The sequence below is a fragment of the Coregonus lavaretus genome (genome assembly GCF_964263955.1).
Source record: "Coregonus lavaretus genome assembly, chromosome: 8".
Lineage (NCBI taxonomy): Eukaryota > Metazoa > Chordata > Actinopteri > Salmoniformes > Salmonidae > Coregonus > Coregonus lavaretus.
Genome location: NC_139995.1, coordinates 29,685,982 through 29,705,074, shown reverse-complemented (window position 1 = coordinate 29,705,074; position 19,093 = coordinate 29,685,982). Strand labels below are relative to the sequence as shown.

The following is a 19,093-nucleotide window of genomic DNA, read 5'->3' as shown; positions in this document are numbered from 1 at the left end:
ATTGAAGGTCCACAAGAACACAGTGGCCTCCATCATTCTTCAATGGAAGAAGTTTGGAACCACCAAGAATCTTCCTAGAGCTGGCCGCCCGGCCAAACTAAGCAATCGGGGAGAAGGGCCTTGGTCAGGGAGGTGACCAAGAACCCGATGGTCACTCTTACAGAGCTCCAGAGGTTCTCTGTGGATATGGGAGAACCTTCCAGAAGGACAACCATCTCTGCAGCACTCCACCAATCAGGCCTTTATGGTAGAGTGGCCAGACGGAAGCCACTCCTCAGTAAAAGGCACATGACAGCCCGCATGGAGTTTGCCAAAAGGCACCTAAAGGACTCTCAGACCATGACAAACAAGATTCTCTGGTCTGATGAAACCAAGATTGACCTCTTTGTCCTGAATGCCAAGCGTCACGTCTCGAGGAAACCTGGCACCATCCCTATGGTGAAGCATGGTGGTGGCAGCATCATGCTGTGGGAATGTTTTTCAGCGGCAGGGACTGGGAGACTAGTCAGGATTGAGGGAAAGATGAACTCAGCAAAGTACATAGAGATCCTTGATGAAAACCTGATCCAGAGTACTCAGGACCTCAGACTGGGGTGAAGGTTCACCTTCCAACAAAACAACGACCCGAAGCACACAGCCAAGACAAAGCAGGAGTGGCTTCGGGACACGTCTCTGAGTGGCCCAGCAAGAGCCTGGACTTGAACCCGATTGAACATCTCTGGAGAGACCTGAAAATAGCTGTGCAGCGACACTCCCCAGCCAACCTGACAGAGCTTTAGAGGATCTGCAGAGAAGTATGGGAGAAACTCCCCAAATACAGATGTGCCAAGCTTGTAGAGTCATACCCAAGAAGACTTGAGCTGTAATCGCTGCCAAAGGTGCTTCAACAAAGTAGTGAGTAAAGGGTCTGAATACTTCTGTGGTCCTCTGTAGCTCAATTGGTAGAGCATGGCGCTTGTAACGCCAGGGTAGTGGGTTCGATCCCCGGGACCACCCATATGTAAAAATGTATGCACACATTAAGTCGCTTTGGATAAAAGCGTCTGCTAAATGGCTTATTATTATTATTATTACTACTTCTGTAAATGTGATATTTCGGGGGGGGGGGGGGGATCTAAGAACCTGTTTTTGCTTTGTTGTTATTGGGTATTGTGTGTAGATTGATGAGGGAAAAAAACAATTTAATCTATTTAAGAATAAGACTGTAACGTAACAAAATGTGGAAAAAGTCAAGGGGTCTGAATACTTTCCGAATGCACTGCATGAGAATCACTGGTACAATAACTCTTTCACAATCTTATGATAATTACTATTGAATAATTATAGACAAGTTTGGCCCACATTCAATTTTAATCAAAGGAACATTCATGTTAAATGTCCAAATGGCAATGTGATTAACATAAAAAGGAGCACGTTTTCAAGAGGGGAATTTCAATGGCAAATACTTTTAGTTTCTAATAAGGCCATTTAGTGAAAGGCCATAATCTTTATACAAATAGTTATATACAAAGATAATCAAAAGAAAATAGGCAACATAATCCAAGTCAAGGCAACCATTACAAAAGCTTATTCTTTAAAGGTTTTAAAAACATTAAGTGATGTCATGATTTGAAAATGAATCTCTTACAGTTGGTTTACAGCCAGTAAACTACTTAAGTGTTATGTAACGATCTGAATAGTGATGAATTAAAACAATAACAATTCAGCATATTAACATTACCAAGAGATAATAAAATACTTTTAAAAACTAGTGGACACGACAATGACCATTTATACTTTTAAAAAATACTTAGTTATAAAGACAGTTATCAAAACTCTCAGAAAATACAAATTGTGATACCTTATTCAACATTTACAATGTAACTAATACCTTTTAACCCTTTAAAGTGAATGCTGAAAGCCTAAAAAGTGCAGAATGTTTGAAAGGTATTTGATAGAAATTTGGCAATAACATTCAAAAACATGAGGAAAATCCAACACTCACAACTTTAAAAGTGAGTCCATAGCTATGAAATCCATAACAGCAAAAGTATAGAAAAGCAAAGGCACATTAGTGCCCTATGTAATCTTGTCTTGAAATATCCAAGGATTCATCATACATTATGGCAACAGTATATGGTCTAACAACCCATCCTCTGTACTCTGCAGCCTACTTCTGCAGTTCAAACACAACCTTTCCAATAGCCAATCATAGTTGTGGTCTGTCAAAATGGCAATGAGCGATTCCCACTTGTAAATGCGTGAGAGGATTCCAACACACTCCCACCCCTATGATGACAGACAGATGTTGCAGGAGTCTCAGTACAAGCCAACCTCCTTCAGGCTGGCTTTGATGATGACATCAGTGACAGCGTCAAAGACAAACTGCACGTTCTTAGTGTCAGTAGCACAAGTGAAATGGGTGTAGATCTCCTTTGTATCCTTCCGCTTGTTCAAGTCTTCAAACTGACACTGAATGTAGGTTGACGCCTCTTTGTATGCGTTTGGACCTAGAGTAGTGGAGAGGAATATGTTTTCTATCTCATTTATGCACTTATTCTCAAAGGACATGCAAAATAGGTATGACTCAATACACTGCGTTGAGCAAACTAGTAATTTCCTATTATGGACTAAACACTTGCTAAACTTTCATTTCCTGCTTTACCAAAGTGTGTCCTGAGGCTCCTCCCATATTGCACAAGCTAATATTTCAAGCGGTATTACTCAGACATCTCAATTAACAAGAATCCATTATGTGCAAATGCTCTCCACTGTGGTTAATAATCCAACAGGAAATTATGTTGTGTGCTGTTCTGTAGTGGCTGATTCCTAAATAACCTGTATATCTTTAAAATGTCAAAGAATGTATACCTGAGTACTCTGGGTAGCAGATAGTGAGTGGGCTCTTCTGGATCTTGTCCTCAAACAGATCCTTCTTGTTGAGAAAGAGGATGACGGAGGTGCCCGTGAACCACTTGTTGTTGCAGATGGAGTCAAATAGCTTCATGCTCTCGTGCATACGGTTCTATGGAGAGATGAGCAGTGTCAGGGTCTGTGTGTGGGTGAAACTGTTATGCAATCCCTTTTGATAAGACTTTATATACTGCAACAACCTTGTAAATACCACAGGACTATAGATTTAGAGTTGATGCCCTTTCCCACTCACCATCTCCTCATCCTCAGCCAGCACCAGGTCATAGTCACTGAGCGCCACACAGAAGATGATGGCTGTGACTCCCTCAAAGCAGTGGATCCACTTCTTCCTCTCTGACCTCTGACCCCCCACATCAAACATCCTGCAGCCAGGGAGAGTCAGAGACATGAAGTGAGAAAAAGACAGGACATAAAAAAAAAGGGTATGAGAGGTAGTGAGAAAGACAGAAACACTCCTACAGTATGATGTGGTCACTAGGGTGATGTACGAGCAGCTTTGGGCTTTTTTACATTAGTGAATCATTAACTGTAGGGACAAAGTGACTCAGTGATTATTAGTGTCAGTGCACGGAGTGCTGTATTAACAGGTTACGGACTTGAAGTAGAGGTCCTTGAATGTGAAGTGTGTCTCCACGATGCCGGTGGTCTTGACTCTTGTCCGCAGGACATCCTGCTGCGTGGGCACATAGTTCTGCTGGGATATCCTGTCCAAGTCATTCAGGTAACTGAGGAGAAAGAGGAGGAGGCTGACTTAACGTAAAAAGTTATTTAAAAACACTACTACTTGCCAATTGTTGGATAATGCGGTTTCAAATTGGTGAGCCAAGACATGTAAATGGAAGTTCTGGTATTGGATCAACCATGGATGCGAACAACAATACACGTGAACAACTAAAGCCAATATGGAGGAATATAAAGTAAACAAAGAAATGATTCCCAAAACAACTCAAGAGAGCTTGTAATCACATTGTCTGTCTCGAATCCCGAAAACTCCAGTTTTTCCTAAATAAATAAAAGTGACGGCAACTAGGGCCGGGACCATACCAGTATCGTGGTACTCGTTAGTATCACGGCAAGGAAACAAAACACAAAGCGGATTTATGTTGGAAACAAACATGTTGTCATCCAGAGTCACATTTATTTATTTTCCAACCTATAGCACACAATATTTAGCATACAGCAGGTTTTTAAAGGACCAAAGAGTTGTCTGCTTCGTGTTTTAATTTTTGCCATATCATTTTCCCCCCAGATACTGGTATTGTCCTGGCCCTAATGGCAACCTGTTTCTGCCTTCAGGGCCTGGAACTTCCCCTGTCCCCGTCTCTATTGCTTCAGCAGTGTTGCACAACAACAGCAGTCTATCACAGGGTTCCTCCTTTCATGTCCGCACTGGTATCAGAGGAGTCAGACATGTCTCAAACTAGGAGTCGGTTTCTGGGAAATCATTCGTACCTAGCAAACTTATCTAGCAACAGGGGACTTTTTCCTGGTCTAAAAACATTTTTCATAAAATATTAATCCTTAACTATATTTTATTGTTACACTTGGCCTATGGCCTGACCCATTGTGACAGTAACTCCCCCTCCCTACCTTCAGGCTATGCGCAAACCCTACACCCCAACCCGAGCACTCCGTTCTGCCACCTCTGGTCTCTTGGCCCTCCCACCCCTACGGGGGTCAGCTCCCGCTCAGTCTAGTCCAAGCTCTTATCTGTCCTTATCTGTCCTGGCACCAGCTTCCCCCTGAAGCTCCCCCTGAAGCTTCCAAAAACATCTGAAACTCTACCTCTTCAAAGAGTACCCCCCCAGCAAAAAATAAAAGCCTTTCGTGAACTAACACACTCACTAAAATGCTATCAACAGGAGCGTGATACTCAGACCTTATAATAGCCTGATTGCACACTCCTCACCAATAAGGATCTGGGTGAACAATGAAGTGAGCTAATTAAGGGCCCTCATCTCACCACTCTACGGCTATTTAGATGGGCAAAATAGTTTCTTCATTCTCTCTCATTGGCTTGGTGTGGATGGCTACGCTCCACAGCATCCTCCTAACTAACTGTGCATGCTTATTATAGCCTGTTCAGAATATAGTACATTTTTTGAAAAGCATTAAGCCTATATGTGGCGAGGGGCACAGTGGTCTAAGGCACTGCATCGCAGTGCTAGCTGTGCCACTAGAGATCCTGGTTCGTATCCAGGCTCTGTCGTAGCCGGCCGCGACCGGGAGACCCATGGGGCGGCGCACAATTGGCCCAGCGTCGTCCAGGACAGGGGAGGGAATGGCCTGCAGGGATGTAGCTCAGTTGGTAGAGCATGGCGTTTGCAACGCCAGGGTTGTGGGTTCGATTCCCACGGGGGGCCAGTATGAAAAATAAAATAAAAAAATAATGTATGCACACACTAACTGTAAGTCGCTCTGGATAAGAGCGTCTGCTAAATGACTAAAATGTAAATGTATATGCTTTCAAGATCCCAATAGAGACAGTGGAAAACAGAAAAACCTGTCAGTGTATTAGGCCAGCAGCCTCCTGATGAACATGTCACATAAGAGCTCTCACAGTAATCTGGATTACAGACAAGCAAGTGCCTCGCTTCTCCTGTTTGAGGATGGCCAAGTGTGCAAGACAATATCATTCACTATGGTTCTCTGGTCGTTATAATACTTGATTCAAGCAGTTTTAGGGCAGAGATTTGTAATGCTCTTACTATGAGGCTGAGTCGTTGAGCTGGTACTCTCTGGACCTGCCGAAGCAGATCTGGACCCCTCCATCCTGCCATAACCTCTTGATGACCCCAGCCAGTTCAGGGGTCATGACCCCTTCCTCTGCAGAGCTGGCCAAGGTAAAGAGCTGGCGGGCATCATCCTGGAGACACAGCCAAGCAAACACAGTTACAAAAAGGAAACAACAATTCTGACAGCTCTCATCCTCGTGGGAACAGCATGACAACAGAAAAATGTCACTCCCAAATCAACATGTTAGGTGCAGAATCAGCTTTCAAGTGATTTACTTCACATGTTGACCATCCATGTTGGAATGGAATGTCACTGCAGCCAGTGGATCATTCTGTACACTGTTCTTGTAAAGTTCGTAATTCCTTGTAGTCATAACATAAAGAGAAACAACACTTGCTGTGGCATTTTACAAAGGGGAAAAAGCAGTAGTAAACTATACATTGTTATAAGACCACTGAAATGTAAGAAAACCTTCAAGCTGACTCACTGATCTTGCTGGGTCCCCAAAGTCAATACCGAGCCTGCCCATTGCTCTGATGATGGCGATGATGGACTGGATGGTGTTGCTGTAAACCACAACCCTGTACTGGCTACACTCGTCCTGTGTGTAGCCGTCCTCATGGATGATTCTGAGGGTAGGAAGAGGAGGTTAACATGCCCATCTTACTGGTGCTTGTGGTCAACATCTAATCTAGATAACATCTCAAAGGCTCCTAACTGATTCATCACTTCATAAGTGTTCCTAATCAATAAAAAGCATGCTAGTTTTTTAACTGTTTTGGGGGTGTGCACAAAACTGTTGAAATATGTACTCACTTCATCTGCTTTACAACTGTGCTCTTCCCAGACTCCCCAGCACCTTGAAGTGTAAAGTTTAGTGGGAAAGAGAGGAGCCATAAAATCAGGAAGAAAGTTTCAAACTCTTAACTCTACTAAATGTGTAGAGATATAACAAACATGCAGTCAGTGCTCAGAACCAGCTGATTCCATCTGTGAAAGTTCTACACCCCCCCTACTGTTTTGGGGCCTTTGCACCTGGTCTGAGAATGTAAAATAAAAACATTAGGCTACACCATGAGCATGAAAGCTGAAGGAATTTTCACGCAGTCTGTGGAAGACTGAATGATCATGACAGCTTTCATTTGAGCAAAGAAGTAGGTTCCACCATTGCCAGATAGTCATGAGCCCTACATAAAAGTAATTCGATCAGTTAGACAGACACCCTCTTCAGACCTCATATCATTTAGATACTACCAATGTCAGTAGCATAGGAACACTTACCTAGAAGCAACAGTTTGACTTCACTTGAAGCCTTTTCGCCAGATTCTCTCAGATTCCGGTCAATGATTTTACTCCTCTCCATTGCAGCTTTATCTTCGGCACTTAGTGTACAACCCATTTTGATCCCAGCAGGTAAATCCTAACTACTATGATAATGTAAAGCTAGAAAGCTACCTGGCTTTTGACAAGTTATCCAAATGGAAAAAACGTTCAGTAAAAAGGAAGGGATGACATTCTAATTCTAGCTACAAAATTGTATTGTTGTGTCTGTCAAACGCTTGCAGCAGAATTCTGGTCCATGTTAACTACGACACATTTTCAAACTACATGTGTGCGACGACGAGCATGAGGAAAAAAAGGAAGGGGAAAAAGGCGTTGGCCAGCAAGCTAGCAAATGTTAGCTTTTACTATGTACATGTCATGTAGCTTGCTAGGAAGCCGAATACTTAACGTTTTGATTGAAGAGCAACAATGTTCAAAATGCATACGATGAAAGTAACTAGTTACCAAATTAACTTAATTAGGTAGCTAGAAAATGTCCGTTTTGGTAGCTAAAGTTACTAGCTAACTGTAGCTTTAAGTTCTTTCCGCGTCAGGTTGGCTTGAAAAGTAAAACTTTTTTGCTGGATATCGTGAGTTAAAACTTCACTAAAAATAAATACAATCTCAACACCCTAAACTGACTAAAAATACTCACACACTTCTAAATACTACTGGCTGTTAACTATTATTTTGTTAACAATTGAAAATGCAAGCTTGCAGATGAGATGAGCAAAACATTTGACTCTCAGGGTCATGTGACGCGGAAATCAAGGAAAATAATTGCTGGGTCTGATGGGAAATGAAGTCCAAATCTATCAGTAATCGATTACGGTGATTCTCAACCACATGGTTTAGGAGGACTGAGAGCTTTCAGGGGTCCCTGAAAAAGCATAAAACGAACACATTGAAAATTACAGCAGCTAGACCAAAAGGTGGTCCCCAGATTGTTTGAATGCGTTTCAGTGGGCCCTTGATCGAAAAAGGTTATAAAACCCTGGATTAGATCCATGATGTACTAGAATCTAGCAGAACTGGTTCACATTTACATTTTAGTCATTTAGCAGACGCTCTTATCCAGAGCGACTTACAGTTAGCAGTGGTGTAGTGGTCCCTGGAGAAGTGGGTATACTCTCAGTATTCACCTTTTTTTTTTTAAAGTAGTCCAGAAAAAAGCCCTGTTTTAGAAACAGTGACATGTAAGACTATGATTTAGTTTACCCAAAAATATGTAATTTCTACTTGCACACTATTATAAAATGATCATGACTTGATTAGGAGCAGTTTGTAGTTACTACTGGTCACAAGAGCAGCCTGGATGAATGTAAAATGTATTTATCATGAGGCAAACAGGAAATGGTGTTTCGATTATTTTTTGCACATTTATTTAAATAAAATACTTCAAATCTGAAGGTGACAATGCATCCTTGTTCATATTGCTATATGCTTTGTTTTGAACATGTTCATTTACCGGTAAATCATTCAACAAAATATGTTACAACAATATTTAGTTAACAATTAACAAAAATATATGCATTAACAACACATCAACAGTGATATACTCTCTCAACCCAGCACTGGGTTTCTGACCTTTGCTCATACTACAGTATATTCCAGACAAATTTGCTTTCTGCAGGAGCTTTCACACTGCACTGTCTAGAACGCACCGAAGAGGCAGCACGATGGCTCTTCAACCAGGTCCTTGTATATTTTCTAGGATCAAACTTGGAAGTTGGTGGGCCGTTGATATTAATCATCATCAAGTTTGATATGTTTGAGATCAGAAGGACAGCCCTCTTGTCTGAGCTTATATTGTTCATAAGGCTAAAATTCCTCTCACACTCTGCTGTACCGACAGGGAATGTTTTCATACAGTTCATAAGTGGTTTTAGGTCCTTGGGCTCACTACTGGGCTCTTCCAGTAGGTCCCGCATCCCATTCAGTGCTTGGTCTGTGCACAAGTTAAATCGCTTGCACAGTCGCTTAACTTGTTCTTCACCATGGCGGATGCTGGGCTTTGATGGCCACTTACTCTGATCAAGGATGCTGAGGTCCATGATGGTCTCATCTTCAAAAGACAAGCGTTTCTCCAGATTGTTCACAAGGCTTTGTAAGAACTGGCCTGGATTGATAGACTTCAGCTTTGCATTTGTTTTCAGGGCTATAGACCGATACTCCCCAGTCTGTTTTGCTTCTAAAGCCTCACTATATTTCTCACCTGGACTCTCTTTGAATGACTGGATCACTCTGATTGAGCGTTTCAGCAGATGCTCTGCTCTGAGGAGCGTTATAGAACGAGACTGAAGCTCCTGTGACAGGAGACTTAGTTCATGGAGAGTGTCGTACATGAGGCCAAGGTCACAAATGAATTCTGGACTTTGAACACGGTCTAACAAACCTCTGTACATCTGCCTCTCTTTGGTGGACCTCATCTCATCACTGCAAGCATTTTTAAAGTGCTGCACAAGAGCTCCCAGGGATGTCCAAACAGCACGAACAGTCCGAAAGCTACTGGCCACCCAGCGTACATCCAAGATTCTGCCAATGCGAAGAAGTTGTGAGCCTACTTCAGCTGCTGCATTAACAAGTTCACGTTCATTTTTGTTTGACACACTATACAGAGAGTATAGCTTCTGGATAAAAGTTTAAAAGTGATTGACAGAGTTTACCTCATCAACTGCATCTGACACAGCAAGTTCAAGTCTATGGTTCATGCAGTGCCATACAAAAAGCTTTGGGAATCTCAAAGTCAGTCTGGTTGCTACTCCTGACTTCTTTCCTAGCATGACACTGGCTCCATCAGATACAAATGTTACCCAGTTTTCATGAAGCCACTCTTCTGTAAAGCCAGCATTAGTTAAACAGGTGAGTAACGCCTGTAATATGCCATCTGCTCTCTGATTTTCCAGTTCAACAAGTTCCAGGAATATGAACTCAGGGCTTTCTTCTTGAATTGATGCTTTAATAGAAACTGTCATGACAGCTTTGTGACTTAAAGAAGATGCCTCGTCAATTAGGACAGCTAACTTACTGGATGATGCTATAATGCTACTGATGATTTTGCTCTGCATCTCACTAGCAACATGTTGTATTATTTGTGTTGCACTGTAACGTGAATGAAGTATTGAGCCCATTTTTACACCATTCAGTTCCTGCAGCTCAATGAGGCTCTCATGGTCAGAAAAGGGTCGGTTCTTTTTGGCCAGATGGTAGGCTGTTCGAAACACAGCTTCAGTTTCCTTCATGTAGGACTCAGTCATAGTCTCCACTGCATTCTCAATGGCAGCTTCTTTCTGTTGCTCTGCCACCTTCACAGCCTGAGTGTGGGCCTTGGACGACGCATGTTTCCTCACCTTATTTCTCAAGATTGACAAACTTGTTGTTCTACTTCCCTGGCCAGACACTTGAATTTCAAAGTTCATCCATTCTCTTGAGAGCGATACACCTTGCTCCTTGTCGATCCCAATGGAGTTCACACTGCTACAGACCAGACATCCTGCGAAGCATAAACAAACAATGTAACTACTCCTGTATCCACAGCTGTACGTGTGCATGGTCCTTTACACACACACACACACACACACACACACACAAAGTTATCTGTGCCCACTGTTTCAGAAGTTACCCAAACTAGCAATCTACCTAAACTTACCCAATTTTTTGTTTTTGGATCCCAACCAGGGGTTCTTGGATTTGAAGTCTTCTGTTTGTTTAGCACTCCACAGGTCTGGCCAGTCATTATTGATGTCTACAGACAACAACAAAACTAATTATGCATCTCCCTGTCTCTCTCTCTCTCACACACTTACACACACACACACACACACACACACACACACTACTGTGATCACAATAGTCATCAGCAAGACATGGGTCCCCCTCTTTACATTAACAATCTGCATAACCAAGTGGAAATATTTTCAGCAAGTGAAGCTGAAGCATACAGGAGATTAGTGAGTGAAATACTTGGGAGAGTTTATTTAACAAAAAAACAACAAATTTAACACAAAATGTACAAAATGTTATATAACAGTAGCATTGTAAAAAACAAACATGGATACAGACAAAATAAATAGAAGGGCAATAAAATAAATAACATCACACAGAAATTCAAAATGAGGCTTAATCTGTCAAAATCACCTTTTGTTACAGTGTGAGGCTTCACTTTTCAATAAACTGGAGATGCAATTTACTGCCTGTGTGTTCTGACCTGGTGGTGGTAGACTGGATCCTTCTCTATGCTCACACTGACTTGCCTGGCTAGCTCCCGGTTGAGAGCTGCCAGGGCTGCTGGTTTTAGGGGTGGGGTCTGCCTGGGCCTGATCTGGGCCTGATTTGTGCCTCTTTACAAAAAAGTCTGCAATATCTCCCTTCCTTTTCATGGTTACCTGTCAGTGTCCCTATACAAAATAAGACAGCCTGATTAGACCTCAATATTGTTTTAGGCTGAATCTTAAACTATTTGTCCCCATTCTTGTGTTTTAACTTACTTAAAAATCAACTACCAGCTTAGCTACTATGCAATTAAACTAGATCATATAGGTTAGTTAGGGCTAAGTAACTTGGCTAATGTTATAATTTAGGGCTTAGTAACTTGGCTAACGTTATAATTTAGACCTTTACAATAATAAACAAGCTTCATAAACATTGAGATAATCAGTTTCATCAGTCTGGTATGAAATTCTTATGAACTGGGTTGATTAAACACTTACTGAAAACCAACAATGCCCCGGTTTCCCCACATTATCCCAATCTACGTAGCTAGCTTCATAACGTTAGCCGACTCGCACTAACTATTGGCGGCAACATCTCTTCTCCTCTAAATGTGCAGTCACTGGCAATTTGCCAGTAGTTTAAAATAATCATTCATTTGGAAACCACCTTAAAACTTACCTCAGAATGATGTCTTCCATCAACTGGGGTGGCACACCGCCGCTTGTGTCCTTTCTTCATCCGTTGTTTGGTCTGCTGCCGTTATCGTAGTCAAGTGGCACCGGCACCTGAGTTTTTTTTTTTTTTTTTTTCACTGGCACCTGAGGTATTAGCGATATTTTCCTCGGCATGACCCGCCCTACTCTGCCTCTGATTGGCTCATCAGTCCTCATGCCTAAAGTTAACCAATCTAATCAGTGAAAGCAGCGAGTACCAGCCAATTAGAGGCAGAGGAGGGTGGGTCATGGCTTCACTATCCCCGAGGAAGAAAATAGGCAATCTGACTCACAGATATTACTGAATGATGCGCATCAGGGGGGATTTAGAAGTGGGTATACGCAATGCTGACTGAAAAATAAGTAGGTATACGCCGTATACCAGCGTATACCCTGGACTACACCTCTGACAGTTAGTGAGTGCATACATTTTTCATACTGGCCCCCCGTGGGAATCAAACCCACAACCCTGGCGTTGCAAGCGCCATGCTCTACCAACTGAGCTACAGGTTTACTACACTGAACAAAAATATAAACGCAACATGCAACAATTTCAAAGATTTTACTGAGTTACAGTTCATATAAGTAAATCAGTCAATTGAAATAAATTCATTAGGCCCTAATCTATGGATTTCACATGACTGGGAATATACTGTAGATATGCATCTGTTGGTAAAAAAAAGAAAAAGATAGAGGAGTGGATCCAAAAACCAGTCAGTGTCTGATCACCATTTGCCTCATGCAGCGTGACACATCTCCTTTGCATAGAGTTTATCAGGCTGTTGATAGTGGCCTGTGGAATGTTGTCCCACTCCTCTTCAATGGCTGTGCGATGTTGCTGGTTATTGGCGGGAACTGGAACACGCTGTCGTACACGCAGATCCAGAGCATCCCAAACATGCTCAATGGGTGACATGTCTGGTGAGTATGCAGGCCATGGAAGAACTGGGACAACATTAGCATTTTAGCAACTTTGCAACTATTTACTACTTTTTAGCTACTTTGCAACTACTTAGCATGTTAGCTAGCCCTTCCCCTAAACTTAACCCTTTAACCTAACTCCTAACCTTAATCCAAACCTTAACCCCTAACCATTAACGTTAGCCACCCAGCTAACGTTAGCGTTAGCCACCTAGCCATCTAGCTAAAGTTAGCCACAACAAATTGGAATTCGTAACATATCATACGAAATGTCAGTGGTTATATGTTGCCATGGGAATGGCAGAGCCTGGAGAAGCTGGGGCTGGTTTTACGGAGGGCCTTTGCTGAGGAGGAGGTGTGAAGGGAGGCCTGTTGAGATTCAACATAAATGTACTATGTGCAAAAAGCAGCAAGATGGTTGTAAAAAAACGACAGGGCATTTCATGCATAGTATTACACCTCTTGAACATAGTCAGATGTATCTGTTGGAATTTAGGGGTAGGAGTTTACTTGTGCATTTACTCTAGTGAATTTCAACTGAAGAATAATACATTATTGTTCTACACTGTAAATTGTGTCACTGCTGATTATTTCAACAGCATTTATTTGTCCTAAGCTGGTAAACCCTGTCCTACACCTACATTCTCTTCTCTTTCTGTCTATCCACTACTCTCATAATATAATGAGTGAAATGTGAAAGTATCCATCGTGCCCTTTGTTGTGACTGTTTTTCTCCTTTCTTTTACCTGAAGGTCAGATCAATGGCTCCAACTTTGAAGTTAAAATGTCACCCCGGGGTTAGAGTATTTGAACTGCATCTTTCCCCCTCTTTCAATGGTATATCAAAGCAGTGAGGGGCACCAACCATATACAGTGAACTATAGTACTGTTCCACCCAGCAGCTAATGGAAATAGAGATGAGCCATCCCAAATAACTTTCTTAATGGAGAGACCAAGGTTAACAAATCCTGCACACAAACAAACATAAAGTAGAGCAGTTTTACAAAATATAAAGATGGCATACATTTATTTGTTAAACCAATCAATAAACAAGTCAGAAGCCAGAAAGGAAATAAATAACTTTACTTTTGTACTCTTGCACAATCCATATCTGTTTTAACAAGGCTGATACCTCAAATTGGCCAGTACTGTTCTGGACAGCTCAAACAATTCTAAATCCCCTCACAATGTGACACCACAGAGAGTAGACGTGAAGCAGGCGTTGTATCAAGTCTCTCAGACAAAGCCACATGAGGACAGCTTTTGTCAGTCTGTCCTTGTCCAGCTGAAGAAGGAAAGCAACCCAGGGAGCATATAGTTAAAAATATGTGGCATGACTTACACCATATCTTTTCTATGTGTACATTGTGTGCTGACCTGCAAATGAAGTCAATATTGTATCTGAGGTAGAGAACCCTGAGGAGCTGCACTGTAAAATATAATTGGTTTATTATATTCTCCAACCTGTTGCGCCACAGCTAATCAACACACATTGAAAAGACAGTTACTGTATACCATTTGAATACACCATTGTATTTTGTTAATTAATCACAAAATATACAGTAATCAATAATACCTAATAATAATCAACAATAAAATGTTTAAAAGTTGTAGAGTTGAACTCACTATCAGGTTTTATCAAACATAAAATACAGCTACATTTGTAAAACAACAACTATAAAAATCTAATTGTATAGAAATGTAATGTAGCGCATCAATTAACAAAAATACTCCTGCCTTAACTGAACATCTGCCAACGTATTGAACACCTGCCCATGTCAACTACTATCTAAACGGTAGATAGATGATAAATAAATGTACTTTTCTAACAGACCAGAAGTAGTTCAGGATGAGTAAGGAAAAGATTGCCTACATCCTAACTGTGGTCACAATAAACCTGGCCTGCTTATGGGAAAACACAGATGATGTGTTCAGGAAAAGCACCAGAGAGAGGGGGGTATCTGCCCAGAGGTTTACCCATCAACAACAGGTGGCTGCCCCATGGTACTTCTTACTGCCTACGTGCCTCAACCTCACAACCAGGGCACAATTACAGTACTGTAGCTCTTTCATCATCTCTAAAAGTCACAACTTACAGTATCTTTATCGTAGGGATATAGTGACCATTCACTCACTGTCTACTATACATCCGTTTAATGATATTTTACAGAGGTAAAGGGGTCAGGAATATGTAAATATTTTCAGGCATGACTTCCTGCACTCCAATATTGGTTTCTTTATTCTGCAGCTTACGTAAATAAGCTCAGTCATACATCAATTCCTCAAAAGTAAATGATCTAACAGTATCAAATATCAGATGTGTTTGGCTCAATGATATATTATTTGTGGATGTCTTCTGAAAGTCATAAAACCTGATATAGTTTAAGGTAGGCTTATCGAAGGAAAGACAGCTGACAGACTCTAACAGCCTCTTTGCTCAAGGGCTTGTTTGGTTTGAAATCCAAAAGGAAAATCTCAGAAGATATAATACATCTGTATTAATAACATACTGACCCTATCAATGCATTGTGAAGTAAAAAAAGTAAAGAATTACATCTCTAAAACGAATTCCCTAACAAACAACACCAATATCGGCATCACTGGCAATATTAACCTGTCAGATTCTCTGCAGCTGCAGTTGTGCCATTTGTCTTTCTCCCCAGAAATGCCACGACCCACAATCAATTAGTTGTTGTATACTCCAATAGGAACATTACACAAAGAAGATCAATTCCATAGCATTGCAGCCTTTACAGAATAGAAAGTGAAGCTGCAAAATGCGATTCAGGACAATATGGACTTTAGAAAAAAATCTAAATTTCCCATTGCACAGCTTTTTATTGTTAAGAATAAAATGTTAAAAGAGAACAGATCAAAACATTGTATCTTAATACTCTGTGACATATACCAGAGTGTGATTATGTTACTGTGGTAATTTTTATCCTGGTTACTTTTTGTGTTGGTTTTTACATAAAATAAATACATAACCTAACTGTCCGATATGATATGGTTGTTTTTAATCTGGTGATGCTCAAGGAGCTCTGAGGTCTCCTCTGCAATCTGTCCTGGGATGCGGAAGTCAATGGGTATGGGCTGTGGGGACTGAGGCGGCTGGGCCAGGGTCCGGCAGGCCTCTCCCTTGGGGCTGGAGGTGCTGTGGGAGTCCTGGGGATCCCGGTTGCTGCCAGTGCCCTGGAGGAACTGCAGGAAATTCTCCTCTATGGATCCCTCACGGCTGGGCAGTCGGTCCTCCTCTCCCATTGCCCGGCGGAACAGGCAAGGCACATGCTTGCCCAGCTCCTCGCGGATCTGCCGGTTCAGACAGCCGTAGAAGAAGGGGTTGGAGGTGAAGCAGAAATAGCCAATCCAGGTGACCACCTCCTCCAGGGGGGCCAGCGTGGCTGGAGGGCTAGAGGCCAGAGCTGAGTACAGGTGAAAGGAGAAGTAGGGCAGCCAGCAGCACAGAAACTGTCCTCCCACTGCTGCTAACACTGCTGCCGCCTTGCCCCCTCCGAAGGCGCGGTGAGGAGTGTCGCGCCCCGCCCCTGTCCCCGTGCCTGTCCCTGAGCTGGTCACCATGGTGGAGCGGCTGCTGAGCGACTCAGAGCGACGGCGGCGGGGCGTGTCCATCCAGGTTGGCAGGGGCCCGTGGTGCATGGCCGCCACCCGCGCCACCTTGAACATGCTGCAGTACACTACCAAGATGACCAGCAGTGGGCACAGGAAGTACACCAGCGTGAACAGGACCATGAAGGCAACGCGGTTCGACCCGCCCCCCGTCCAATGCAAGGAGCAGCGCCTGTGACCCTGAGCAGGGGGTGAGGGTACACTCCCACCCCCTCCCCCAACTCCAGTACCCTCCAGAAGAGGAGTCCTTTCGCCCTGTAAGGCCCAGGCCAGCAGCGGCAGGACGGACATGGACAAAGCTTTGACCCATATCCCCACCAGCACTGAGGCCACCAGGCCCAGGGTCATCTTCACCTCATAGCGCATGGGGTGGATGATGTAGTAGTAGCGCTCCACGTTGATGGCCGAAATGGAGAGGATAGCAGCGCTGACCAGGCACACGCTGAGGAAGAGGTAGCTCCGACACAGGGCCTCGCCAAAGAAGGCCCGGCCTGAGAGCATGCCTAGGGGCATCAGCACCAGGGCTGCCAGCAGGTCCACCAGGCACAGATGGAAGACAAAGGCAAACTTACGTAGCTGTGGGGCCTTGGCGATGACAGCCATTATGGCCCCGTTGCCCACCACGGCCAGCAGGTCCATGAGCAGCATGGCGAGTAGCGCTATTGACTGGGACAGAGCCCCGCCCTCGGGTGACTCAGAGGACGAGGTGTTGGGCATGGGCTGTGGGAAGGGGAGGGAGGAGTTCCACAATGGCTCCATCGAATGGCGGGACAAGGCAGGCAGGGGGTATCAATCACAGGCCCATCACCCATCCTTCACAGCCAAAGGGCGGGGCCAGGAACCAGAGGCCCAGTCTGGGAGGAGGTCAGACAGCAGCATCTCTATAGACGGGGGGGTGAGACCCTGGGTCACCCTGCGAAAACTCAACCTCCCTCAACCTCCTCAGCAATGCAGGCCTTTTCCTAGGAACAGAGAGAAAAACATTCTAAAAATTAGGGGTTCAACAAGGGTTCTTCTAAGATCCTCAAAGTTCTTTGAAGAACCTTAGGGTTCTTGGCACTGAAAATTGACCCCAAAGGGTTCTTCCAAGAACCCCATAGGAGGCGGGGTTCATCGAGGAACCTCATTAGTTGGTGGGGGTTCTTGCAGGAACCTAACTGCCCAACTGAAACATTTGGATTTGAATTTGAAAGGACAGCAGGTGCATGCACTTAACTGAAAAATGTAAATATCTCAATTTAAGGTAAGGTTTGTCCCTTGTATGATCTAAATTGATATTGTTTTATGATGATACCATCTATCTTTTCATATTTGTGCAAATCTTTCTAAAATAGAAAATGGATACAATTCAATGGATATCAATCAACAAAGAGGTAAGAATATGTAGGCTATAAGAATATGTTGAAGGCTAGATGTATTGAGTGCAGATGACTGAACTGCTCACTTTTGTGTCTGTGTCTGTAGGTTTACAGATGAGGAGGCATACAAAGGTATGTCAATTGGTATTGGTATGTTATGCAGATCACATGTACCATCCTCCTCCCTTACCTCTTCGATGAAAATCCCATAGGCTTCTACATTATGGACAAGGTATGTGTATGAAAACCATTATCAAAATAGTTTTTTTCATTCATATTTACCACAAAAACTAAGGTATGAATACTGTCGTGTGCTTGTTTTGTTAATCATCTGTATAATTACTATTTTTTGGATTCCCAGACTTCACCCTCCCTACACCTCGGATGAATATAACAGGAAACCTGTTCTATCACCATGCACTGCAAAATCATTCTGGCTATGAATACGGAGAACATCAACACATTAACATCAACATGCCAGAGGACTTGGGCTGGGAGTTTACCTTATATTTAGATTTTTTTATTCTGCTTTGCCACTAAAATCCTAATAAACACTGACAACTAAAATATTGTGTTATTGTTGTTATTGTTAAGCATATTACTAAAAATAATAGGGGAGATGGGAGTAGTTAAAAAATTAACCCCAAAAGGTTCTTCAAGGATCCATTAAAAGGGGTTCTTTGAAGAACCCTTTTAAAGAGTTCTTCGAATAACTTATAGGGGTTCCCCCACAGTTTCAATTTGAAGAACCCCTAAAGGATCCTCCAGGAACCTTTACTTTTTAGAGTGCAGGATGAAGGACATTAGCTACTGCAGTTCGATTAAGCTGAACCACGGTGCACCAGGCTATGGCCCGTGACGTGAATGGGCAAAAGCGCTGACGAAAGAGCGCCATTCTCAAATTGAACAGTAATCCGCACTGCTCGGTCATGTTGTCAAAAAGGCAGCAGGATGCATCGTTCAGAAACATACAACATCTCTTTTCCATAAAATATATGTTCACATTTTCAAACTAGTTTTCATTTGGAAGGCAGGTAAAGCGTTTTTATCAAAAGCAATCACTTTTGCATGTGAAAACACATGAATCCTCTCAGACTCAACTCAAGCACACTCCCAGTTATCCTTAGCCACACCTACAACCCTCAGCTGTGAAACCTGCTACTAAAATCTGGGGTGTTATCATTAGTCCAAACAGTTGCAAAATGTTAAACAAAAACAAGAGTTTATATTGGACAAATTTAGGTAGGTCCCTCCTGGTTTCGCCCTTTTGTTTCTGTTTGGTTCTGTTCG

General features: G+C 42.8%; 2 protein-coding genes across 2 annotated transcripts; both read right to left on the bottom strand.

The window, feature by feature from the left end:
• Window positions 1-1,334: 1,334 nt before the first annotated feature.
• LOC311133842 (guanine nucleotide-binding protein G(i) subunit alpha-3-like) lies at window positions 1,335-7,741 on the bottom strand. The gene is made up of 8 exons (XM_084167438.1): window positions 6,931-7,741; window positions 6,466-6,508; window positions 6,137-6,278; window positions 5,622-5,779; window positions 3,510-3,638; window positions 3,146-3,275; window positions 2,851-3,004; window positions 1,335-2,489 (listed from the first exon to the last, which is right to left on the bottom strand). Exons 1-8 carry the CDS (start codon window positions 7,046-7,048, stop codon window positions 2,299-2,301), a joined length of 1,065 nt encoding a protein of 354 aa, XP_084023564.1. The 5' UTR covers window positions 7,049-7,741; the 3' UTR covers window positions 1,335-2,298.
• Window positions 7,742-15,806: 8,065 nt separating this feature from the next.
• Window positions 15,807-17,204, bottom strand: LOC311134207 (G-protein coupled receptor 61-like; the record flags this gene model as incomplete). Its single annotated transcript, XM_084167817.1, has 1 exon — window positions 15,807-17,204. The coding sequence occupies one exon, from the start codon at window positions 17,202-17,204 to the stop codon at window positions 15,807-15,809; it is 1,398 nt and encodes a 465-aa protein (XP_084023943.1).
• Window positions 17,205-19,093: the final 1,889 nt, after the last annotated feature.

What these genes read in the sequence shown, in the direction of transcription:
- LOC311133842 (XM_084167438.1), bottom strand. Translation starts at nt 7,048, where the DNA reads ATGGGTTGTACACTAAGTGCCGAAGATAAAGCTGCAATGGAGAGGAGT. An exon ending in TTGGGGACCCAGCAAGATCA is followed by an intron (nt 5,780 to 6,136) that starts GTGAGTCAGCTT and finishes CTGTGTCTCCAG; the next exon opens with GATGATGCCCGCCAGCTCTT. An exon ending in TGGCTGAGGATGAGGAGATG is followed by an intron (nt 3,005 to 3,145) that starts GTGAGTGGGAAA and finishes ATCTCTCCATAG; the next exon opens with AACCGTATGCACGAGAGCAT.